Consider the following 26,231-nt stretch of genomic DNA (forward strand, 5'->3'; position numbering starts at 1 on the left):
TTCACCAGTGTAAATAATGCTTCAATGAACACTTTTGAACACAAACTTTTCGACTTCAGAATAATTTTCCAAAGTGGAATTACTGAGAAAAGGAATACTAGGCAGCGGGCAGGCAAGAACAGATGTCAATTACTTTAGAAGAAAAAGTTAATGAATTAAAAACTTTTAACTTTTTTTATGTGTTTGGGTTTCAGGAAAAATGGACAGAAATCACTTAAATTCCATTGCAGCAGTAACAGAGGAGTAATGTATCTTAAAATGGCTTAGTAGACTTTAATTGTATCACTTATCAACTAAATACAATTTTTGAATCCCTTATTTTTTCAGTTACCATTCTTTTGTTATTTATAATTGATGTAATATGTATCCATCTAAGCAATGTTTCACATGTGTGGGAAATAACTACATTCTCTAAAGGATCTAAATGTGTATTACCACTGAATTTATTAGCACTTAGAATTTTGATCTCTTAGAACGTCAGTGGTGAAGGGTCAAGGACTGTATTCGTCTGGAGTCTTTTTTAAAAAAGTTACAGCATTATTGATCAGGAGCAAACTTACTAGTTTTAAAAATTTCTGATTTTTTTTCTTTCCAAAGGCTTATATGCTTTTCTCCCACTATTTATTTTGTGAACAAATGCTACTTCATACTTACCAGACAGGGATTCATCTTTGATTTGTAACCTGCTTTCTTTACTCAGCAATGTCCTAAATATCTTTCCAAGTCAAATACATGTGATCATTCTTAATGAGCACCTGATATTCCTCATTGTACCAGAATCTGTTTATAAACTGTCTTACTAGTTATCGTTAGATATTAGGTTATTTTCAATACTTTCTGTACTATTACAGAAACTTTAATAGGCACCTTTGTATGTATGTTTTTTTGAGATAATTGTAGATTTATATGCGGTTGTTAAAAATAACAAAGAGCCCTTGTACAGTGCCTACTTTCCCCCAATGGTAGCATTTTGCAAAATTATGTTGTAAGCAGGATACTGATTTTTCTTGTGTCACGTGAACTCAAATTTGTACGTGTTTACATGTTTACATAGCTTTTTGCACATGTCCAAATCTTCTCTTGAACTAAAAAATTTTTAAACTAAATTTCTTGAAGTAAGAATTGCGGGGACCAAGAGCTTGACCTTTTTGTCAAGGTTCTGATCAAAGGGCTCATTCTTCCATGCCTCTGTCAACACTGACACTGCGGATATGTTTAGCACAGTCCTTCATAACTCAAAACTGCTTTTCTTCTACTTTCAAAGTTTTGTTTTTGACATTTAAATTGTCTGTTTGAACTTAAACTTTTGTGTTAGAAAAAATTCCAACCCCTCTTCTTCACATCTTATTTTTTTCTAAATGACTAGCCAGTTGCCAACATAATTTACTGATGAAGTACTTGACTAGGTTATCAAAAATGTAAAGTAGGGAATCATTAAAAAAGAGATGTTTAAAAAAAAAAGAAATGTTTATATTTAAAAACTATTTACTGATGTATGGCCATACATAGATGTATTTACTGTGTGGAAGAGGTGAATTTAGTACCCATGTTTAAAAGCCCAGAAAAAAACCTGGTTGCCCCCAGTTAGGTCATGGTGCCTCTCTCTCAGATCTATCACCAGGGCCAGAAGCCGTCAGGCACATCACAAAATGATCAGGATAGTTCTCACAAAACTATTTTACAGTGAATAGAGAAGAGGGATATATATTTTAGAGTAAGGAAAAGGTCAATCATGAGTTGCAATGTTTACAACATTTTATTAAAGTACAAAACTGTTGGAATTAAGCTAAATAGAAAAACATAGTAAATATTTACAAAAACATTGATAACACCATTCAAATCACACACATGTAACAAATGAAGGAAGAGCTTAAAAAGCTTACAAGTTGAAAATTATGAGATTAAACAGCTTACTGCTGAGTATGGCATCCATATAATACATAAGATCTTTGAATGTTGTCCCCCAATCTTCTGCAATCTGGTGCCCCCCAAAATTTGTTCTTTGGGAGATTCAGAAGCAGCCAGAGGGTTGTCGACAAATCAAGAGTTGAAGATAATCATAATTTACAGTCTAATTTTTTTCATTCTTTTTTGACTGTGTTGAAGTTATACAGACACAGCCAGGGTGTTTTTCTTCAGCATCTGCTAATATTCAGAAGAATATGAACAATTTTTCACTGCTTAAACAAAAATTCAGCACATAAAAGGCTGAGCGAGAAATATTTGGTACTGGAACTATAAAGTTTTAGCTGATGGAAATTACCTATAAAACTAATATAAAATGGAATTAATCATGTTCTATCTCATTTACTGAAAGGCAGAGTAGACACTTTTATGTCAAAGTCCTCTAATTTTAGCTTAATCAGTGGTCAAACTACATTTTGCTGAAGTGACCACAAACTATCTCTAAAGTCCAGAAGAACTTAAAATCAGATTTAAAAGACAAAAAACAGACTCAGTACATATATAAAGCAGAGAAGAAAACAATGCCCACAAGATGGTCATTACTTAAAGATGGTATTATAAAAAGATAAGGGACACTTACTTGGGTTCTACATACTTCATCTTGATGGTTCTGAATTAAAACTACCTTCCCCAAACTAAATTCACGGGGGAGGAAATTAAGAGATTCAGGTAACTTTAAAACCAGTCTTGGGCTCAATAAGACCATTTCTTAAAATAATCACCTCACATTTTAAAACAGGTCATCTTCATCTGATTCTTCGAGGTACTTTATAGGTTTCTTTGTCCTTCCAGATTTTGCCCGAGAAGCCACAGCTGAGTCTAAGTCCACATGGAACTCATCGCTCTCCTCCTTGGATTTCTAAAGAAGAAAAGCCCATAATTTGCACAGTATCAACCAGACAGCAGAATTTCAATGCAAAAAACATATCAAGAGAGAGGGAGCTCATTCTTAGCATGCCTGAGGTCCTAGGTTCAATTTCTATTACCTCCACTGAAAAAAAAAAAAACTAAAAAATAAAGAAACCTAATTACCCACCACCCCCCCAAAAAGACTCAACACACTGTACACACAAAAACAAACAAAAAATATGTATCAGTAGACTATAACTCAAGGAGTTTTTCACCTTTCTAATAAGTAGTAAGAAATAAGACCTAGGGCAACTCTCTCATTGACTAGTGGTATATTTAACTTTTTTACAACTAAACTACATAGAATAAAAGGCTAATGGAGTCTGGGATTTAAATTTATTTTCTTAAAAATGTGCCAAATTAACAGCAAAGCTTGGTTATGAGTTTCAAAACAACCACAGCAAAAGGACAGAGTAGGATAAATACCTTGCTTGTGACTGCTTTAGAAATCATTTTCTCAAAATTAGAATCAGAATCATCAGAAGTGGAAGGCTTCCTTTTGCGGCGACCTTTGGTTTTGGGGGGATTAGGCTTTTTAGAGACATCAGAATCCATGTCTGGATCTTTTTTGGTTCCTTTAGGTGCAGCCCTTTTTTTGGCACCTGTAGTGGAGGTGGAAGACTGACCTGCAAGTCAACACAGGCATTCATCATGGCCACTCTTAGACAAATTGCTCGCACAGTGCTGCTTTCTTTAGCAACCTGTTGACTGTTTACATTTAACATAGGAAAAGACAGGCTAGGAAAAGACAAACTAAGAGATGAAAATACATTAGAGAATCAAAATATTCTTAAGCATCCAATTTTTTGTAGGTATATATATACCTTATGTTAAACATCTGTAACTGTAAGTCCTATCCCCGCCATAGAAATGAACCAAGATAACACCTGACATTTTGAGAAACATGCTGATTTTTAAACCTTTTGACTAGCAACTTTCATTATAAAGATCTAAAGATTTGTTTTCATTTGAAAAGGCTTAATATTAATATCAATAGTAAATTTGGGGAATAAAAAATTGAAACTGGCTTGTGGCAGCCAGTCAGTTAATCCCAATATTAACCCATCTCAAAGATTTAGGCTCACTTTTTGCTGCCGTCTTCTTCACTGTCACATTCTTTTTAGAAACGGGGTTTATAGTTTCAGTTACAGCTGGGAAATCAGCAGCAGGAGAGCTTGGAGAAGGTGCTACATTATCCTCGGCAACATCAGCATCAAGGTCCGTTACTTCATGTGGAAAGGAAAATAGTACATACAAGCAGTATGTGAAAATTTGTTTACTGCTTTTGTCCCTGCTCTGAGTTCCTATTTAAACACCAAGGCTGTGACTTTTCTGGAATATTTAGGCACACTTTCATAATATTTGTTCTAATTTCTGGATTCTCCATCAGCAAAAACACTTTTTTTTAATCTTTAGCGTAGTACCTGGCAAGCACACGATTACTTCTAGTATATTAAATACAGAACCTATCTATCTACAAAACTAAACCTAAAGAACAACATCAAGGTAATGCTAGCAAGACCCCACATTTATTTTCAAAGGCAGGACTTGGAGAATGTAGTCCAGATGAGAAGCCATGTGGACCTAACTGCTCCAGTAAAGCAGATGTCTCACTGTTTTTACTTGTATACATACCTGACTTGGCACTTCTCTGTGGCTTCAGTTCTTTGTTAGTATGTCTAAAATAAAAAAATAACATCCTGACAACCAATTCTAAATATGTCAAACAACAAAGAATATATCACCAACTATTAAAAACAATCACGATAAAGTAAGAGGATACTTACTTTGGGGAAGTTTTGGTCTTAAGTGAACTAGCATCTGATGGGACAAAATCTTCATCTTGAGTTTTTTCATCAAAATCTGAGCAATCTTCATCTGAATCCAAATCCATTGTGAATTTGGTTTTTGCTATTAAAGAAATATATACAAAGAAATATACAAAGAATCAAAGAGGATAACAGAAATATTTAATTTACAGATTAATACAATATTTTGTGAAGATTTATTCTTCAGTTTAATCTTCTAAAAGATATTTTAGTTTCTTAAAAATTTAATATAATTACTGCTCCAAGATATAACAACTTCTGGGATTAAGTGCCCTGAAATACAGTGAGCCTTCAAATCTTTCAGCACCTGCAGCGTGTTCTTTAGCTTTCCTTACCTGCTGCTCTCCGTGGCTCTTTTTCTCGTGGAGGGACATCAAAGTTACTTTCATTACTGCTCATATCTGATTCTGAATCAGACCAAGGGTTTCTCTTCTTTGCTTTCTTGATTGGTTTAAATGGCAATGTAGTTTGTTTCTTTGTCTTGGTACCTGAAAGGGAGATAGGAATCAACCCACATTTACGTATTCTTAGACTCACTTTTCTCCAGCTATCATCCATTCATTCTTCAAATATTTACTGAGCTCTGTGCTAGTACTGGGAATACAGTGGTGCACAGAAATGAACATAGTCCCTCTTTCTATGGAGCCTAGAGGTTGGTCATCTAATCCCATAAATAAATATAGTGTGTTTTCATAGGATATGCAGTATGTATGTATATGTTTATAAGTAAGAGGCTTTTCCAAGAAAGAGATGCTTGAGCTGAGATCTGAAGGTTAATTAAGAGTTAAGTAGTTGAAGGGAGGTGGATGATGAAAACATTCCAGTTCAGGAAATAACATGTACAAAGTCCTGTGAGAAAACATAGTGCATTTAGGAAACTGAGAGAAATCCATTACAGCTGAAAAACAGAAGTCAGAGAAGAGTAGCTGGTCTTGTTAAGGATTTTGCTTAACAGGGAAACAATATGGCTAGATTTGCATTTTAAAGAGTTCTCTCAAGCTGCAATGTGGAGATGAGAAAGGCACAAGAATAGATGCAAGATCAACAAAAGTTCATTGCTGAAGTCAAGGCAAGGGAGACAATTCAAAAGGAAAAGAATGGAAAAAATGGCTAGGGGAATTTAACGGCTGAGTAAGGAAGTTTAAAGTCACTAAGTAGTGTCAATTCTTTTCCCCAAGTGTCTCTCATACACATCCTTTGCTATTTATTTCCCTCATCTCATCCCATGAAGTTAAGAAGGGCAATCTCCTTGTTGGTCTGACATAGTCCTTCCTTCATATCCTTGTGAGTATACCTATCTATTTCATTATTTCCGTATAGAATCTAATCTTATCTATCTACCTCCAACAACCAGGTTTTCTAGCTCTCCATAATCTGGTTTAACTATTTTCTACTATTTTCCAATGTAAACTCCCCCCGTCAAGGGGGCCTTCTCACTGCCCCATGCATATTATGCCCATTTTCCTTCTCCCAGTCTAGAATACCTAAATCTGACCCCATCTTCGAGACTCTAACCCAAGTTTTTACCTCTTTCTCAAAGCCTCTATAATCCACATGTACCCACACTCATCTCATCTTTTTCTAAAACATGATAATGACTAGTATGTACATCTTTACCATTCTTTCTTGATAAACCTCTTGAACGTAAATGCCATGCTCTCCCACTTTTTTTGTCCTCACAATATATGAGATAGTGATGGGACTATGAATGCTCAAAATACTTACTTGATTGATTGATTTTATATGCTAAATGATTGCTAGCTAAGTTTAAAGTTAAACATGTGTGGTATTATAAGGTCACTTTCTTGCACATGGCATAGACAGCATATTTTTATTACTTCTTTTTAATACTAAGATGTTGCCATTTGTTTTATTCATCTTTGTATTCCCCATAGAACTAAGCACTCATTATCTATCAAAAGCAGATAGAATCTATAAATAAACCTTAATATTTATGGGCAATGGATTTTTGGCAAGGGTGAAGACAATTCAATGGGTAAAGAAGTTTTTCCAATACATGGTGCTGGAACAATTGAATATCTACATGCAAAAGAATTAAGTTGGACTTCTTCCTTATGCCATATACAAAATTAATTCAAAATTACCTAAATGTAAGAATTAAAACTCTTAGAAGAAAATATAGGGATAAATCTTCATAACCTTGGATTTGGATAAAAGATCAGATATGACATGAAAAATATGAGCAACAAAAAGGAAAAAAAAGACAAATTAGACTTCATCAAAATTAAAAACTTGTGCTTCAAAGGACAGCATCAAGAAAATGAAAAGGAAAAGAAACTAACCAAAGAAACTTAAAAAAATTAGTACACAGACTGGCAGAAAATATTTGAGAATCGTATATCTGATAAGGGATTGGTATCTAGAATACATAAAGAACTCTTACAAGTAACTGAACAATAAGACAAATAACTCAATTAAAAAATGGGCAAAGGATCTGAACAGACATTTCTCTAAAGAAATATAAAAGCCCCAAAGTGGAAACAACCTAAATACCTATCAGTTGATGAATAAATAGAATGTGGTATATTCATACGATGAAATACTATTTGGCAACAAAAAAGAATGAAGTATTGATACATGTTACTACATGGATGACCCTTGAAAACGCTGTGTTAAATATGAAAAAAGCCAGCCACCAAAGCTCACACATTAGGATTTCATTCATATGAAACGTCTAGAATAGGTGAATTTAGAGACAGAAAGTAGATTAGTGGTTGCCCAGAGGGAGAGGGAGCTGGTAGGAAATGGAGAATTGACCATTAATAGGTACAGTGTTTCTTTCCATGGCAAGAAATTGTTCTAAAACTATGCGTATACCAAAACCAATGAATGGTACACTTTACATGGGTGAATTTGGTATGTGAATGTCTCAATGAAGTTAAAAAAAGTAGATACTCAGTAAAGGCATAATCAAATGGTTAACATAATTGCTACTTCTATTTTATTTACTGAATGACTGTTAAGTATATCCCAGGTATGGTGTTGAACTCTAGGGGTAATACAAACATGACTAAGATGTGGTCACTGTCCTCAAGAAACTTTATATATGAATATATTATATATTAGAACCTCATAACTAGCTAGTAAGTGATATCTAATAAACTGAGCATTTTCTTTAGATCGCAACAGGAAGTATTTCATTAAAAAATAATCTCTTCTGAAATAAATCAAATCCCAAGGACATTATTAGGGAGGTTCAAGTATACTTCAGACATAGCTCTTATTCATGTTACTCATTAAGAACTTACTGAACATCTATGTGGAATGTACTAGCTAACAAACTCTATACCATTTTCCTTAAAATGTTTTAAGGAATGTACTAGCTAACAAACTCTATACCATTTTCCTTAAAATGTTTTAATACCTGGTTCTCTTTTCTGTTTCTTCTCCAATCTCTGTTTTAGGCTTTCTACTTCCATCCCATCCTCTTGAGAGTTTCCTTCAGTATTTTCATTCTAAAAGATAGCAAGACAAAAATGGTCACATTCTGCCAACTTATTATTTGAAACAATACAAGGTCAAATATACAAATATTTATCTGGTTAGAGTGATTTTTTTTTTCTTTGTGTTTTGGTTAGGAGCTCTGAATAAAGGTACAGGCATGACTTTTTCAAGATACTTAAACATTAAAAAAAATCAGCCTCATAAGAATGGAATGTTATGATTAGTTGATAAATTCCAAACTATAGGATTAGAAATTTTGTAATCTGTTCAATTTTAAGTGGGAAAATGCTTAAAGTATTTTATGTATAACATTTTCAAGAGCATTACCTTAATTTTCTTTTTGATTTTCTTTTCTGCCTCTGCTTTCATCTCTATGGTCACTTGGGGGATGACTCTTTTTCCACATGGAGAAGGCAAAACTTCAGCCATTTGTGTTTTTTTTCCCTTTGCCTTCGCCCCTTTCCCAGGAAGTCCTATTTGTTCATCTTGTTTTTCCTTTGCTTCAACAGCCTACAAAATGTTGATATAAGAAAGCAAACTTACAAGCTAACAAAGACATTACAGCATTTATTCTACTTTATAGGGACAGAATAAAAGGCAACAGTTAAACTGGTATCTGTTTGTTACATCTTAAGGTAAATTTGTGACAAGCTGTTCTATAACTAAGTATACCACCAATAATAGTGAAGATATAATTAAGGCACACTTTGAAAAGTGTGCTGAGACAGAAGATTTGGTTCTACATTTGAGGATAAAAAGGGGGAAACTGGGTGAAGGATAAAATACATACATACAGGTATATATATCTGTAAACTCAAGAAATAAGAAAGGGTGTGATTCCAGTAATGTACATTAGCCAATCAACTGATTACAAGTTAGACATCCATACTGAAGTGCAATAATATAAATCTGCCTGTTAGCCTTTTAGCTTAATTTAGGAAATATTTTTTCTTAGAATGTTGGAAAACAAACCACATTAGCAATTGTAGTAACAAAAGATCTCCTGAAACTACTGAGTACCCTGAGGGTAAATTGTCTTTTTAGGTTTATTTGGGGGACTGGGTTGATGTTCTTCCACATTTAAATTCTCTTTATCTTCTCAGTCCCAGCAGGTCAAAAATCAACTCCTGCCCCTTCCCCTCTTTTGTCTAAAAACTTCTAGAGAGTATGTTTCTTGGCATCATTTACTTTATTCCAACTAGTTTCAAACAATCTGTTATTTTATGTGTTATCTTGGAATGTTTCCTCATGCCTCCTATATTCTTCCTATCGCCAATTGTGAAATTTCTTGACAAAGAGATATACTGCTAGAATACATTATTTCACTAATAAAAATTCTAACATGGGCATTATAAACTACACACCTCCAGCTCTTCAATAAAAGCCGCCAAGTCTTCTTTCCACAAATCTGATGGACTCTTTCTCTTTAATGTTTCCAGCTCTTGCTCCTTCACAAGATAGTCAGAAAATTAAAGTTAACTTATAACTGAAAAATTGTGCTCTACACTGGAATTTGACACAACATTGTAAAATGATTATAAATCAATAAAAAATGTTAAAAAATAAAAATAAAAAAAGTTAACTTATGTTCATAAACAGGATTTTCATGAAGCACAGAATTAAGTTTTTACTTTCACCATTAGAATACAACTAAGCAACAAATACTATCCATCAACAACTCACTTTTTCATTTCTTAGTTTGCACAGTTCATCTTTCTTTTCCTTGGTTAGATACCAAAGAGGCATATCAAGAAGGTAGTTGAAGGTTGGTCCAGAATCTGCTACAGAGTCACTCTTCTCAGTTTCCTTTTCATTGTCACTCTCTTCATTTTCTTCTTCATCTGGAACCTAAAGGAGGGATTAAAATGTAGCTTTAATAGGAAATGTGAAACATAGACATTAGATTGTACATTCTTTAATAATGCAGAAAATGCTAACTAAGAAATCACCTTTTGTTGGGCTTCTTTCCAAGCCTTCACAGGATCCGAATCATATCCCCTCTGAATCAGAACTTTAATTAATTCTTTCTTAGGCTTATTTTCTGTTTAAACACATGTGAACAGAGATAATGGTTTTAAGCAATATTTTAGGAAAGGGACAAGGTTTTACCATATTAAGTCAAAGATTAAAACTGAAAATTAAACTCTCTTCTTGCATAAATTTATATATCCTAGTGGATAGCCAAGTCTTCTCCCTAAACCACTGACAAATGGAAATTACCACAAGGGGGCAGCCAAGTCATATATGAGATTGTGATCTAATCCTAACTCTTAACAGAAAATAATCAAAACCTTTATTTCTGATAAATATTGACCTCAGTTATACTCCCTGTCTTTTAATTTCAACACCTGAGTGGGCAAGTTTTTAGTGCCACCCATCCAAACACTGATTTTTTTTGATTATGGTCCCCTATGATGCATTTCTTCTCTTTTCCCTATAGTACGCCTCTACTAATGTCTACTGTAGCCGATTTATTAGACTTTGAGGAATACTAAGTTACTAGCTATACAAGAGTGAGGTTCCGAGTACCACCTTTCATCAGTTAACTTGATATAGGTCACACTTTTAGGCCCTTTATATTTACTCCTTAAGAAGACTGGATAGCCCCTAGTACTTCCTAAATTTCACTCAACTGAATATAATCTTTACTTGTTATTTTTCTTTCAGTCATATCCAATATTACTCATTTCAGTTTTGTCTTAAGCAATAATATCTGTGAAATTAGGGGACCGATATGTCATTGTTATTGTATTTTAAAATATTCATGACAATGAACATGTATCTACTAAGTTAAACATTTTTGTGAACCATCAGAAAATTATCCTGCGATCACCAGTAACTTGGTTACCTGGCTTTCCTAGTTAGCCCTGGCTAGAATTGAGCTATTTCTTTTAACCTTCCAGCTTTAGTCAAAACTGTTTTCTTCCTGGTTAAACTTTGATTTAGTTGCTTCTAGAATGTCTTTAAAAAATTCCTTAAGACGTGACTCTTTTGGTCTTGAATATACAGTTTACTTACAAGCCGTTTAAAATCCTCCTTCCTTTTTTTGCTTTTCTATCAGACTTAACTCTGCTCTTTATCAGTTTATACGGGGACCTCTTCTAGCCTTCTATTCTCTTCCTGTCTAAATGTTAACTAAATCTTGATTTCTCAAGATGCTCAATCTAGGAAAAACTCTCTCTTTCAAACTATAAATGCTTAATTAGGTATCTGGAAGAAATGCTTGTATATGTAATCAGCAGAACTAAATGGATTTTGCCCTCTCTCCCCATCATTACTCTCACCAAAAATGTTTAAAGGAAGTTAGGCATGATTTTAGTCCAGGCAATTTTTGTTCCAAAAACATACCAATGATGATTTTGCCATCTATTTTCTCTAAGATAAAGCGAGCCTGATTGTTCAGTTTAGCAGATTCAGCGCCAAGCATTCCTAGAAGCCATTCTTTTCTTAATCCATAATATTTAAGCCTGAGTTCAAAGAAGTCTCTTAGAATATCCAATGCTGTATCATATTTCTTTAAACAGCCTACATGGTCAAAAAGCACCTAGAAAAGAAAAACAAGATTAGAGCCAGTAATTCATAAACTGGCTAAACTTTAATGGTTTTAGAGAAATGACTTTATTCTTTAAAAATGTAAAAGTCAAAGATACCCTTTTAAAACTGATATTAATCTTTAATGTGAATGGAAACATGTATTTCTTATGAAATAAGACATACCATCGAGTTGCATGTGAGACTAGTTTGGAGTTTGAAGACTTTGTGTAGTCCAGCTCTCTCTGCCTCTGCCAGTTTTTCTTCAGTCATCTTCACAACAAACTTGACAGTGGTGTCTGTATGGTATTCCCTATAATCTGTTATGAGAGGGGGCGTCTTCTCAGTGCCATTCAACATGGGTTCTAGAACCTGTTCTTTATATGTCTAAAGAAACAAACAATTCTTCTGTAAGTTTCTGAAACATTGGCTCCTGAATATTCAACAAACATTAGTACAGAAAGTGCTTCCCCAATCACAAAAAAGAAATCCACAGTTACCTGGGTCCATGTTCTGATGGGAAGTTCTGAGATTTCAATGGTTGTAGAATTAAGAATAGCTACTTCACCACTAATCACATATTGATTTGGAGCCAGCTCTTCAATAGTACCCTTGAAATTCTTGTAACTCGGAAGCTAAATTGATATTTTAAAAAAGAAAAGAATGTTTTCTAAATGTGATACTAAAAACAGAAATCACAACAGCATTAAACAATAAATCTAACATTATTAAAGTATGAAATAAATTTTATATTTGTGTCCTCTTTCATCATATCATCTACTGAACTGAAATCAGAGGAAAACAAAGGTTTCTAGTACCAGAGAATAGTTACCATTGGCAAAGGTTCCGCTCCATCCATCAAAAGTCTGATGTTATTCACAACCTCACGAACATCAAAGTTGGGGATTTTGCAGGACCAGCCAGTACCAATTCCTTCAGCACCATTTATCAGCACCATGGGTATAATAGGAATGTACCATTCAGGCTCAACACGCTGGTTGTCATCATATAAAAACTTCAATGTGTGATCATCTTTTGGTGGAAATAACAACCGAGCCAAAGGGCTAAAGAAAACAAAAAGTGTTACTTTATAAAAATACTGGCTTTGACACAACTTTCCTGGAAAGAACATGTGTTATCTCAGATGTATACGTGAAAATTACCTTGGCTTTACTTGCTAATATTCATTTACCATTTATTGAGTACTTCTAGTGCCAGGCATTGAAGATACAAAGTCTTAGCCTTCAAGGAGCTCAGTAAAGGGAGATATTCTAGTACGGGAGATAGCCAATGAATATATGTTTTGTCAGGTGGTGGGGTAAATACTAAATAGAAAAATAAGGTAGCTAAGATTAACTAAGGGGATGCTAAAAAATGGTAAGCACTTTCTGACAGGATAACATTTGAGCAGAGAAATTGAGAGAATGAGCCACATGGCTGTTTGAAGAAAGAGTATTTATTGCAAGTCAGAGGCCCTGAAGGAGTGTGCTTGGCATGTTTGAATATAGGCATAGAGGCCAGATGTGTTTGGAGCAGAGACAGTATGAGATGGAATCAGAAGATTTGGGGAGTGGGAGCACAGATCATACAGGGTCTGGTTTGCTAAAATAGGGCTTTAGTTTTTTCTCTGAAGAAGTAGGAACCAAAATAACCTATTTTTAAAAATTAGCTGCCAAAAGAAAGAAGGATAGACTATAATATAACAGTCTATGTGAATATAATGAATGAGGTGGCTTAGTATTTTCCCAGTGCAGAGCCCATAGGATTTACTGATGAACTGGATGCAAGTGTAGAGAAAAGGAGTTAAAGATAACTCCAAGTTTTTAGTCTGAGAATTAGAAGGATAGCATTCCATTTACTGAGACAGGAAGACGAAGGATGTGGTTTTGAACTTTTTGAAATATTTATCAGACATCCAAGTAGTAAACATTGAGAGAAGAGTTGGACATAAAATTTAGAGGCCAGGGCTGGAGCTGTGAGACTGTATATATATATGAGACATAATCCATGGATGGGAGAGGAGTGTGGTTAGTAGAAAGAGATCTGATGAAGGGGCCCTGGGGCAGGCCAGTATTTGGAGGCTGAGAAGACCAATAGTCTGGTGTCTTGGAGGACAAATAAAGAAAGAAGAGTTTCAAGGATGGACTGATTAACTGTATCCTATGCTGTTGAAAGGCTGAATAAGATGACACCTGAAAACTGACCATTCATAATGTATTTTCCATAGACTTATAAAGAAGTAAAATTTCAACTTGTGGTATTTAAGAAAAGTCAAGCTCTTCTTTACTCTGACTCAAATTCTACAGCAGGGTTTCTTGACCTCAGCACTACTGACACCTTGGGTCAGATGGTTCTTAGCTGTGATGGTGCTGTCCTTCGCATTACAGAGTTTAGCAGTATCCCTGACCTCTGCCGACTAGATGGCAGTAGCATGGGTCCCCTAGTCATGACAATCAAAAATGCCTCCAGACACTGCCACATATCCCCTGAAGGGCAAAATCTACCTTGCTTGAGAGCCACAACTCTATATGGAGAAAAAGAAAATATAAGAAAGGGGAGTAAAAACATTTATAGTTTGGCAAGGAAACAATACTTCTAAGGGATACAAAGGCTAAGTTATCAAACTGAAATAGAATTTTGACTTTCTGCTCATTGCAAAGAGTAACACAATTTTACTTTAATTGAGCTAGTTTTAGAAAAATTAATAATCCAAGCATCTGTATCAAAAACACATTTTCTGACTAACTGAATTTTCCTATTTTTAGTCAACTAAATCTCACAATACTTCAAAATTAGAAATGGCAATTCACTAAAAGTTGGAAGCATACACACCTGAGCATTGTGAAGATGTATCGAGGACTAGCAGAATCCTTGCCACCATGCAGCCTGGTACCAAACTGACCAATGGGCTGCAAGAGGTTCAGATTATTGCTACCCACAAAATTCTGAGCCAAATTGATAATGGTCATCATTAGTGACATCTAGGGGGAAAAAAGATTCATTAATCTAACCTGTGGGCTTTCAATAATAATACGTCCATCATTATGATTATGCCTCACCATAACCCTATAAGGCTTTATGAAATATAGATGTTTATTGACTTTTCCCAGGTAAATACATGGCAGATGTAGTACCTAAACCTGAGACTTTTGGCTCCAAATTCAGGGCTCTTGCCTTCCAATGATTTCTAGCAAGTCCTATTCAACCTTGGAGGCATAGCTTCTCTCTTCACTCTCAGCAGAATGAAATCTTTCTTCCTTTGTGTTACAACACTTTGCTCATTTCTATTCTAGCATGTATCACTTTATTCTATAGTTGTGTGTGTGTGTGCGCACATGCTAGCATGTATCACTTTATTCTGTAGTTGTGTGTGTGGGTGCATGCGCGTTTATGTTCCTCTGGTTGAACTGTGATTATACCTTAAAGGTAGAGAAGATATTTATCTTTGTATCCTTGGTACATAGTAAGCATTTAACAAATGTTTGCTATGTGAACATCTACTAAGTACCTGCTATATTGTGATTGAAAGCAACAAGCAAGACAATCATTACCTTTAAAGTACTAGAAATTTATAGGCAACTAATCCTTTAAAACTGTTTTACATAATAAATACAAAAAAGCAATTTCAGTTACAAAATAAAAAAGGAGTATGTATATATGTTTGCATAAAGTCAATTCAGATATATACAAAAAATTGGAAAGTTGTCCTTTCCAATGCTCAGGGATAACAAAAGTTCACAATCTAAAGCATATACTTTAAGTATTTTTCTGCCTCTTTTCCCCCCTCACCTGACAATAGAACATGGACATTCTTCCATGTTAGTAGATATAGATTTACTTAAGTTATATCACTGATTCCATGCACAGATGTGTCACAATTTATAATAATTTCCCAGTTGATGGATATTTTCCACGTCTAAATTTTAGCATAACAAAGTTATAATAAACATTAATAAAGATCTTTGAACAAAGAGCCTTGCAGATCCTATAGTATCCTTATAGGAATATTATTTTTATAAATAGATTTGTTATGTCAAAAGGTAAGCACATTCATGGTTTGATAGATTCCATCAAACTCTACCATGGATGCACCAGCTTATACTTTCACCAACTGTTTAGAGACTGACTTCGCAGGTATTTCTGCTATAATACTGTCTGGAAACATAGATTACGTGTTTACCTCACCATGATGATATGAGGACATCTCAGCTACTGATCCAGCTAGCTGGGCAACTTTCACCTCTCGCTTGTCATTCCGTTTGAAACATGTAAACAAAACCTTTCTCTGACCTGGTTTCAAACCTTCAAAATGAAAGAAGTGTAAATATTAATATCCTCAATTTAACCATTTCTGGGCATTGATTTCCATCTTATGATAAAAACAGGCTAATAAATTGGAACTCACCATCTACCATAGATGGGATAGATCTCTCATTATCAGAATTTGAGAACAGGATAAGTTCCTTGTTTATGAAGTCATTGTATGTCAGATATGTGGTAGTTTGCCCATACAAGTAATCCTGAGGAACCAAAGAAAGTATTACATGATCTAGTTTAAAATTAAAAAACAAACAAAAACAAAAACAAAAACAAAAAAACAAAAACCACTGGTCTTAACAATGCTTTATACAAAATAAAATAAAGATACTTCTTAGAATTATCATTTCTATGATAATTCTGAAGTCCCTCAAAAATAAAGAATTATGAGGAAGTATTTTATGTTTTAAAGACAAAGCAAATTTAATTGCTGCATAACTAGAAAAAAAGGGCACTGACTTTGTAGTTTCTTTCAGGTCCAATACATTTATGCAGAAGCCTAAACAATAATAAGGGCATTTATATATAGTTATCTATTATTAACTTTTTAACTGAAATAACTATTCAGTAACTTTAATTTGCCATAATATTGATTTGAAAAGGTCAGCAAATAATACATTTTGTGGGATATATTTTAATTTTTTTTACCTCAGGAAGGCCAAGTAACTTTCGTTGCCTTCTATCTTCCATGAAATGAGTTAACCATTCCTTTCGATCATCTATCTGTTTTTTGCTAAAGGCCTATAAATTAGAAGATGAAAAAGATGCAACTGGTTTTAATAGATTCCAAAATGTTTCTTCTATAAAAAAATTAACAAATAAACAACAAAAACTCAGTTTTCTAAAATATCTGGTTCCTTTCTCTGGGATACGCCTACTAAAAACATTCTAATCTATAAAACATTTTATTATATGAAAATTTCATGTTTAAAATGATTGCTTAAAGCACTGATTTCTAAAACTAGAATGTATGTATGAAATACAACTCAAACTCACCAGGCTGATTGCAGCATCATCTTCAGGACCAGAATATTTGAATTGGATACGATGTCTTTTCATATCTGCGAAGTATTCTTTAGCTTCTTTTGATGTGCTGGTGCCCAAACCTACAAAACCAAGAATACAAGTTACTCCATATAATCTCGCACAGTGGTATATAACAAAATGAGAGGTCTAAAAGAGATTCATTACAAACCTTTGTAATATTTGACTTTCCATTTTTTATGATTTGGTGTAGAACTCTTCCATTCTTCAAATTCAGGAAGGCTATAGAATGCCATTTCTTGCTTATTTTTAGACACCTGAAGTAAAAAACACACCACTGTGGCTTTCTATAGTGCTGGGTTCTCTGCATACCACCATACATCACTGGGGTTATATGTGTTTCCAGGGTTGAGGAGCAGAGCCTTAAAATATCCATTGTGGTATCTTAGAAATTAGTATACCTTTACAATGGGAGTGATAAATTCCTCCAGAAAACGATGTCGCAGAAGAGAGGGCCAGTTGTGGTGGATAAAATTAATCAGCAAGCCTTTGATATGGGAACCATCTTGGTCCTAGAAATATTTGGAAAGCCAAAACACTAAAGAATTACTTAGAAACTCAAAGAAAATTAGAATTGACCTATTAATAATTTCTCAAAATTCTTTCTATGGGGATTAAAAAAAAGGCTATTAAATATCAAAATTCAGTCACTTAACCTGTGTATATATAATATACATATAACATAAGCATAATACCTGATTAGATGTGGATTAAAGATAATGAATAAAGCTCTAAGTTAGGTAATTTCCTTTCATGGCAGGAAAGCGATACAACAGTAAGATATGAAAGTTTAATTTAGTTTAACAATCTAAAATATTTGATAATCTGACCTGATCTGTCATAATCATTATCTTCCCATAACGTAGAGTCTTCAATGAATCTTCATCTTCATAGTTTTTCTTATACTGAAGACCCACAATCTTGATTATATTGTTAATTTCAGCATTTTCCATTATCTGACATGGACATATAGAAAAAAAAAGGTAATATTTTGTTTACAAATTTTAAAAGAACAAAGAAATACAGCAGTATATATTGCTTGGGTTATCTTGAACTCCAGTATTTTGAGTGATTAGCCTCTACTTTGGTAAGTTAGAAGAAAGATGTTAAGATATGCTACAATGTACCCAATTTCCTAAAATAACAACAAACTGTCTGAGATATATTTCAAAATGCCCAATAAGGGAATGAAATATAAGCATGAAGTCCTGCATTATAAAACTAGATTTAGATTCTAAAGATAGTTTTTATATATTCTACCTGTTTATGAGAAGCTTCTCGAACATTGAGTATTTTTCCTCTAAGAGGAAAAACCCCATATTTGTCTCTTCCAACCACACCAAGGCCTGAAACAGCCAAAGTTTTAGCTGAGTCTCCCTCTGTCAGGATAAGTGTACACTCGGTTGAGTTTCGGCCCCCTAAAATAAACAAATTATTATTAGTACATTTAGTTCAACCTCAAACATACTGACTCAGACATGTGATAAAACACAAATATAATTTATAATTCATAACAAGTTGGCTTAGGAGTAAAATGGAGCTGAGTAATTTGACATATATTTTCACTCAAGTTTGTAAGTTAATAAAGTCTTAGTTTCTTAGACTAATTTCTCATGACAATTATAGTGCTGTGAAACATTCATTTGATCATATTAAATTGAATATATTTGTTGGTGATGGGGTTTAGAACATGCTACCCCAAAGTATGGCCAAATTGAATATTTTAAGCTGAGGGAGTTTTGAGCAAATGGTAGAAGCAGGAAGATCTCTCTGACCTCCCCTGAAGCAGGTCATAAAACCTTTAGGTAAGAGGTGCCCTCCTTATAACCCGAGGAAAGGAACATTCTAATCCAAGGCTGAGGGACACAAAGAAGAATCTGAATGAAAAGGCCCTGCTAGGTTTCTCCAAGTTTACTATACTTAGCTCATAATCTTTAGCCTATCATATCTTTCCACAGCTTTCCATTCTTCACCAAAGCTAGCAGAAATACAATTAGGTTTAACTATCTCCTTGGGTATTCATTTCCCTATGAAGATTCTGGTGTCACATAAGAAGTATATAAATAAATTCAAATGCTTTTTTCCTGTTAATCTTTGTCAGTTTAATTTTCAGAGACAGCCAAAGACCTAAGAAGGCTGAGAAGACTTTTTCCTCCTCTACATTAGGTAATAGATCACTATATAAACATTCTTGTTTTAAATCCCAAAATAATCACCTCAACACTATTTATAACAGCCAAAAATTGAAAATGATCCAAACGTTCAATAACAAGGTACTGGTTGAGTTTTAACAAAGTACAAATATTCTGTTGAATATTAAATGCCAAGGGAAAAACATCCACAGTAAGCTGTTAATGAATAAAATAAATAACTGAACTACAAGATTTAAAGTTTGGAAACTTTATTATTTATTACATGTATACCTGCATCATTGGCATCATCAAGTTTGGGAATTCCTTTGATTCTGTTATGTTTTACAGCTGAACACTTCTTGTTTAATTGGATCTGGGCCTTAAATTTCACCCAGTTTAGTATGCTTTCTACAATACCACAGCCCGTTGCCTGAAAATGAGGAGACTCATGTTAGGGAAGAAGACTTCTGTCAGAAATCTAGAATACAAATGAGCGCCCATAAAAATTAAAATAATTCAAAGATGAATAGCAGTAGGAAAAAAAATGTCTGGATAGAGGGTGGCACATCTTTTTGTCTCTGGTTATTACTACTGAGGGAATTGGTTCCTTTGGGTTCATTCACTCAATAAATATTTACTGACTATGTGTTTATATTGTCCCAGGCACTGAGCTACAAGATCTAGTGGTTAAAAACAAATTAGACATGGTCTTTGTCCTCATGAAATTTAATATACAACAAATAAATAAAATGAGAAATTACAGCATGATTAATATTATGGAGAACTGAAAAAAGCATGTTACATATAATAAGGTGTGTCTAGTGTTATACTAGAACAAACTTAGTTGGGAAAAGGAGTAGAAAGTAAAGGCTTTCCTAAGGATATGACATTTAAGACATAAAACAATTAGCCAGGTGAAAAGCATTTAAGGCAAAGGGATTAGCTAATGTGAAAAAGCTCTAAGGAGAGGAAGAGTACTATGCTTTTGGGTAATTTAAAGCCAGTAGGAGTGAAGCTTAGATAATACAGGAAAAGTGGTACTGAGATGAGGTTGGAAATTGCAGGGTCTTGTAGGCCAAATTAAGGAATTTGGACTTAGATTTATGCAACCTAGCAGTTGTTTGGGGTCTTTTACTAAAATAGGAAATAGTATTGTTTTTTGGGAGTGAGGGAGCTACCTGCACGGAGGTCAGTAAATATGGAGAACTAATTCAGTTTTGGATGTGTCTACTGGGAGCAACTTTAGGCATTCAATTCAATGTTCAGTAAGTAGTTAGATGGGCTAACTTCAGAAGTGATCTAAATTGGTGATACGTAATAGGTAAATACAGATGGCATACACATGGTAATCAAGGCCCTAGTAAGACTTGGTAAGAGTAAGAGTCTTTTATTTCCTTTTCCGAGTGAGAAGACATGTGGGAGGAATCTCTGTGCAGAGCTGAGAAGGGCAATGGAAAATAAAACAAAGTGATTCTAGTTTTTATTCCTTCTAAGTACTTACAGCTTTGATGAATTTTTCACTCAACTGGCATGTTGATCCAAAGCTCTTGACTTGTAAAGTCATGTTCTCTTTTGTCTGGGAGTCAAAGGTTGGGTTTTCAATTAAGGCATTCACAAAGATCCACATGTGATTTTTTACCTGCAGTATAAATTGATAGTAAATCACTAAAAACTTACTCATGCTTTATTTATAGCCTTTCTCTTCTTCCTTGACTTTAGCAAAAGAACACTAAAATATAATACCTGATGTGCTTTAACTGCAACACCGCCTTTGTTCTTCTTCTTCACAACATCAACAAGTTTAGTCACAATCTGATCAGCTACATAATCAACATGTCTGCCACCCTAATGAGGAAAAATACCAAACTGTAAATTCATTATCCTCAAAATGATAATAATAATCAAACAAAAAATATCTAATTTAGCTTCCTTTATGCCAAGGTAGCCAAATATTCAAATTCATTTTATATATTAAAAACAAAACTTATATGTAAAGATAAATCATGGTTAATAACTAAAAAATAAAATTACCTTGGAAGTAGCAATGCTGTTGACAAAGCTAATTTGCTGAAAGCCTTTTTCACTCATTGTTAAACACACTTCCCACCTGTGGTTTACTTGTTCATGGATAATTTTCAATGGATTGCCAGTTTCATCTACCTTATCCTTCAAATACATATCTACATAGCTTCGGAATCCTTTTACCTGTACAGGAATTAAAAATAATGGTATTAAAAATATTTTCAAGTAAATTAAAAAGTAGACTATAAGAATTTTTCAAAACTAGAATATGAAAATGAGTATATGTATGTGAATGTATGACTGAAACATTATGCTGTACACCAGAAATTGACACACGGTTTTAACTGATTATACTTCAATTAAAACATTAAAATAAAAAAAAATTTTTTTCCAAAACTAATGAAATGGTGTTCACTGATGGGCACAAGACAATGGTTATTAAAGGTCATAAAAGGATTTATTTAGGAGATTCTTTGAGAAAGACTTTAGTGAGCTTGAAATGAGCTAACTAAAAAAATGTGGTATACTGGCTTCTTTACAGAAACATATCTGAGAAGGGGTAGGAAAAATATGGGAGGAAATAAAAATCAACTTTGCCTCTGACAATGATAAAAAAGACCCTCACTGCTGAACACCCAGGAAAATACTTACTGGAAGCTTACTTCCATTGAGAAAGACCTTGACATCTTTAGTAGATCCAGCAATATCATATGCTCTTCTAACCATCAGTGCAACAATATCTTTGTCTAGGCTTTGCATTTTAAACTTAGACAAATCAGGGTGGAAGGTAATACATGTATAATCCTCTCCATTAAAGGGCTTGAGTTCCATCTCACCAGCTTTCCCCATGTTATTCATCCACGTCTATGGAAACAGAATGGAGGAGAGATAAATTCAAGTAATCTCACAAACTGGAACTAAATAACACAAATTTATAAGTCCTAAAACAAAACAAAACAAAACAAAACCCCAAACACCAGCCCTCCACCAAAATCCCTAACACATGTTTATGAATAATTCCCCATGATTTAAATAGCTTATAAATGATGTTAAATTAAACCAATACTGCCATTGTAAATTGCTGTAGTACAATTTATAATCAAGCACAAGATACCCATTTACTTGCCTGTTTGAACATTTTCTTGTATTCTCTACTGGCTGTTTCCACAGTAAATTTGGTACTAAATATGTTACACAATTTGGCTCCATAGCCATTTCGACCACCTGGGCAAATAAATATAAAATACTATTTAATTGTTATTATCTCATTAACAGCTTTATTTCTTAATCATTGGCACTGCTATTCAGTTTTAGAGATTTATTCCCATACTTTTAACCTTTGTGCCACAGTCATTTAAAAGATGTATTTTTTTCAGCAACAAATATCTTTATTTTCCTCAGGACTGTACCTGTTACTTTCTTTTCTTCATCATCATAGTTACTAGAAGTTAGGAGCTGTCCAAAGATGAGAGCTGGGACATACATCTTCTCGACTTTGTGTTCAACAACAGGAATACCTTTTCCATTGTTCCATATACTAATTAAATTGTTTTCCCTAAGAAAAGAAGATTGAAAATTTTCTTTTTGTAAAATAGACATTAAACAAGTGCTTAATATTTTTTATATTTAAATATTATTTCTAAAATACATGAATTCACAAGTTTCAATTTCTTTATAATTCTTTTTCATATATACCTTCTGAAATTGAGCATGCTTACTTAGTTCCTGACACTCCTGAAACAGGAGCCAAGAGGAAAAAAAAATAGTCCTTTTCCAACACCTGAGCAGACACTGATAATACTGAAAAAATATGAAACTTTAAAATGATAGAATAAACAAAGGGAAATGATTTATACCCAATGGAAAGAAAAGGACAAAATTTGGAAACAATATTATTATACTGCTTTTAAGAGGATCACCTTTATTGTCCCAGCTCCCTTAGATTTCCCACCTGACAAAGCATATTGCAAAACAAATGTGAAAGGGCATAACCAATTGTAAATTTCCCTGCTACAATAAAATGCTAAAAATTTATTTGTACTTACTTATCTCTTAGTTATTTTAAGTTAATTCTCAAAATATATTTTAGTTATAACCACACTATGGTTCTTATTACAAATAGTACTTAGTATTAGCTACAAAAGAGACTAATTAAAAACTAGCTTAACATTTTTTTAAAGACTATGATATCAAGTCCTTAGGAGCATTTAAGTACATCACTAACACTTACATTTCCCCAAAGAAGCCTAAAGTATAGTTTATGTTATAACTGATCAGGCTAATAAAAAGGTGAAGCAACACCCTGAGTACCCACAAAGGGACGTCTACAAGCAGAAATGTTAGATCAAATTATTCTGTATCACCACCTGCTGGTTTACTATTTGAATAGCACCATGAGAAAAAGTTCAGACTCCAGAATACTTAGAGCAACTATTGGATGAAGTGTCATAATGTCTGTAATTTATTTTGAAATGATTCAGAAAAAATAGAGATGGAGCAAATAAGGCAAAGTGTCGATAACTGCTGGACCTAGATTTTAGGTATTGTTCATTTTAGCATTCTACTTTTCTGCACTTTTGCAAACTTTTATTTAAAAAAAGCCAACTTTATTATAAATCAAAGTAAATGCAACTAACAGTAATAATGAGCTATAAAAAACTAAAGACTAAGCAAGAGACTTACGGGTCAATTGTGACTCTAATACAAGACATTTTCGGATCCCTTTGTTTGTTGTCTGCAGCATTGACTGAAAGAAAATAAAATATGCATTTGTAAAAAAAATTAAAATATTTTTAAAAACATTCTTTAACCCTAAGATATAGAAAGGAACATATCTCAAACAGCACAGGAGTAACATTAATGAGGTGTTAATTTAGTAATTTTTATTCATAGTCCTGTTTGTAGGAAAGAATTCAACTTCCTAGATTCCAGTAGACTGCTACACCACCCATCATTTGAAATCATAGTTCTGGCTACAGAGTGTTTGTTAGGAATGATACTTCTTGGGAAGGATCTGAGCAGTTGATCATTATAATAAATTCACTTACCCAGAATCTCATCAAAGATCTTGTATAAACCAGGAACAAAAGTGACTTCCCTATAGTTCATGCCAATATCTTCATCGTAAACCCACATTTGCTAGAAACAAGGTAAAGAAATATGGTTATTTTTACTGTATATTTATTCTACTTTATCATCATGATTACTGTAAAGTCTTCTAGATTAAGTACGACAATATGTATGATACCTTGGGTCAGTTCCAGCTACACTCAAAATACATGAACTATAGAAAACTAGCCTGGAAAAGTATACACCTTAACTACATAGTAACTGCATTTAATTAGCTTGGTTTTACCTGGGTCACTGATTCCACAGAGCCAATGTAGGTGTCTGGGCGGAGCAAAATATGTTCCAATTGCGTTTTCTTTTGATAGATTCTCTCAATAGACAGTCTTTTCTTAGCATCTTCATTTTTCTTTGCTTTGTTGACTTGCATATTTTCATTTACAGGCTAGCAATTTTTTAAAAATTGAAGAAAAGCGACTCTTAATCACAGGTTTATCAGAAATCATAAACAAAACACCTACCATGATGATCTGCTTAAGCATACTGTAACAAATCACAGCCTTCTAGCAGGCATCGGTGGAGTTGACATCGTTTTTGTATCAACACGGCAATTTAAGTTAACTGCAGCCAGGTTCCCGGGTCAGTTCAAACAGACACTTTACCTTGCCAAGTGTATCCCGCATGGAAATATTTTTTTGTATTAGATGCCAACAGTAGAATTCACCCCCTTCTTTCATCTACGCCGCCCAAATTTACTGACTGCCTCCTATGTCCCCGGCACATAACAGATTCTATGGCGGCAGCCTCTAGGGAGGCAGCCTCTAGGGAGGCTGCCTCTAGGGAGGCTATGGATTCCATCCTTTGGGCACGTTAACGTTTTGAACACAGGAGGGACAGACTTTGAGCACCTCGGGCCTGCCGGCTGCACAGTGGGAACCTTGGGCCTAACTCTCCACCTTCTAAGGTCAGGGAGGTTCAATCCCGTTTTCGGTCGGAGGGGAGGAGAGGAAAGCATCAGTCTGTGCTGCTTAAAGCCCCACGCGGACCATTACCACACAGATGGACCAATCGAATCTCTAGAAAGTGAAACGCAAGGCCACACCTAGAAGTCAGTTTAGCCGATAATACTTCGCTATGTGCACCATAAAGGGGTTTCAGCCTCTTCACGCCGAGCCCAGGGAACCCAGGTCGACGCCGAATCCCGGCGTCGAGCCCGCGGTGGCCTCACCACAGCCCAGGCCCCTCCCCCCTCTCACGGGCAGCCAGAGAGATGCCAGGCCGTGCCGAGGCTCCGCGACGCGTCCCTTCCGCGAGCTGTACCTGCAGTGGCGACACCTCCATGGTGACGGTCGTGAAGGGACTCGAGAACCCTGCAAGCGACTAAACCGGCGGGACTCTCGAAACAAACGCGGAGCAAGCCGCTTCTCCACAGACGCTCGTCAGTTAGGAGAGCGCTTCCACTACGGTTTGAACCTTCGGCTAGCCCGCCCAAAGCAGATAAGCCAATCTCTGACGCGCTCTCCCGGGTTTGGTCTCGATAAACCAATCAGAACCTGGCTCTGATATTCACCAATGAGCGGCTGAGTTGGCCGGGGCCTGTTCGAACGAACCAATTAGGTAAGGGGGGCGGGACCAGAGTGGTTTCAAAAAGCACCACTCGGAATCGTAGTGAAGAGACCGACAGGGAATCTAGCCAATGAAGAGGGCTGGTTTGTTCTCTCTGCGTAACTCTGAAGAGACGTGCTGTGGAAGTGGGAAGGGGTTTTCTGAGGTGCAGGCTGCGGTAAAAAGAGAAAGGAGAGGATATCTGTACCACAGGAGCTGCTAACTTATTTCAGATCCCTGAAACCTAAAAACCATCCTCCATCCTGAGATTTGTTTGTTTGTTTTTGTGTTTGTTTTTGTTTTCTTAGCGAGAGGAACGGGAGTCCCGGTCAGGCAGCCTAGCGAT

At 34.8% G+C, this 26,231-nt stretch overlaps 1 protein-coding gene across 1 annotated transcript; it reads right to left on the reverse strand.

Annotated features, from left to right (window-relative positions):
- Positions 1 to 1,737: 1,737 nt before the first annotated feature.
- Positions 1,738 to 25,767, reverse strand: TOP2A (DNA topoisomerase II alpha). Its single transcript, XM_006188880.2, has 35 exons — positions 25,601 to 25,767; positions 24,570 to 24,725; positions 24,262 to 24,352; positions 23,897 to 23,960; positions 22,624 to 22,769; positions 22,341 to 22,438; positions 21,866 to 22,078; positions 21,224 to 21,397; positions 20,936 to 21,037; positions 20,694 to 20,831; positions 19,484 to 19,622; positions 18,321 to 18,478; positions 17,891 to 18,016; positions 17,462 to 17,572; positions 17,212 to 17,317; positions 17,013 to 17,122; positions 16,665 to 16,757; positions 16,105 to 16,219; positions 15,880 to 16,001; positions 14,532 to 14,680; positions 12,532 to 12,763; positions 12,200 to 12,334; positions 11,886 to 12,086; positions 11,517 to 11,712; positions 10,118 to 10,209; positions 9,852 to 10,016; positions 9,533 to 9,616; positions 8,496 to 8,678; positions 8,089 to 8,179; positions 5,039 to 5,191; positions 4,662 to 4,785; positions 4,510 to 4,553; positions 3,960 to 4,100; positions 3,301 to 3,500; positions 1,738 to 2,824 (listed from the first exon to the last, which is right to left on the reverse strand). The coding sequence occupies exons 1-35, from the start codon at positions 25,619 to 25,621 to the stop codon at positions 2,696 to 2,698; spliced, it is 4,602 nt and encodes a 1,533-aa protein (XP_006188942.1). The 5' UTR covers positions 25,622 to 25,767; the 3' UTR covers positions 1,738 to 2,695.
- Positions 25,768 to 26,231: the final 464 nt, after the last annotated feature.

Source organism: Camelus ferus, chromosome 16, assembly GCF_009834535.1.
Source record: "Camelus ferus isolate YT-003-E chromosome 16, BCGSAC_Cfer_1.0, whole genome shotgun sequence".
Classification (NCBI taxonomy): Eukaryota; Metazoa; Chordata; class Mammalia; order Artiodactyla; family Camelidae; genus Camelus; species Camelus ferus.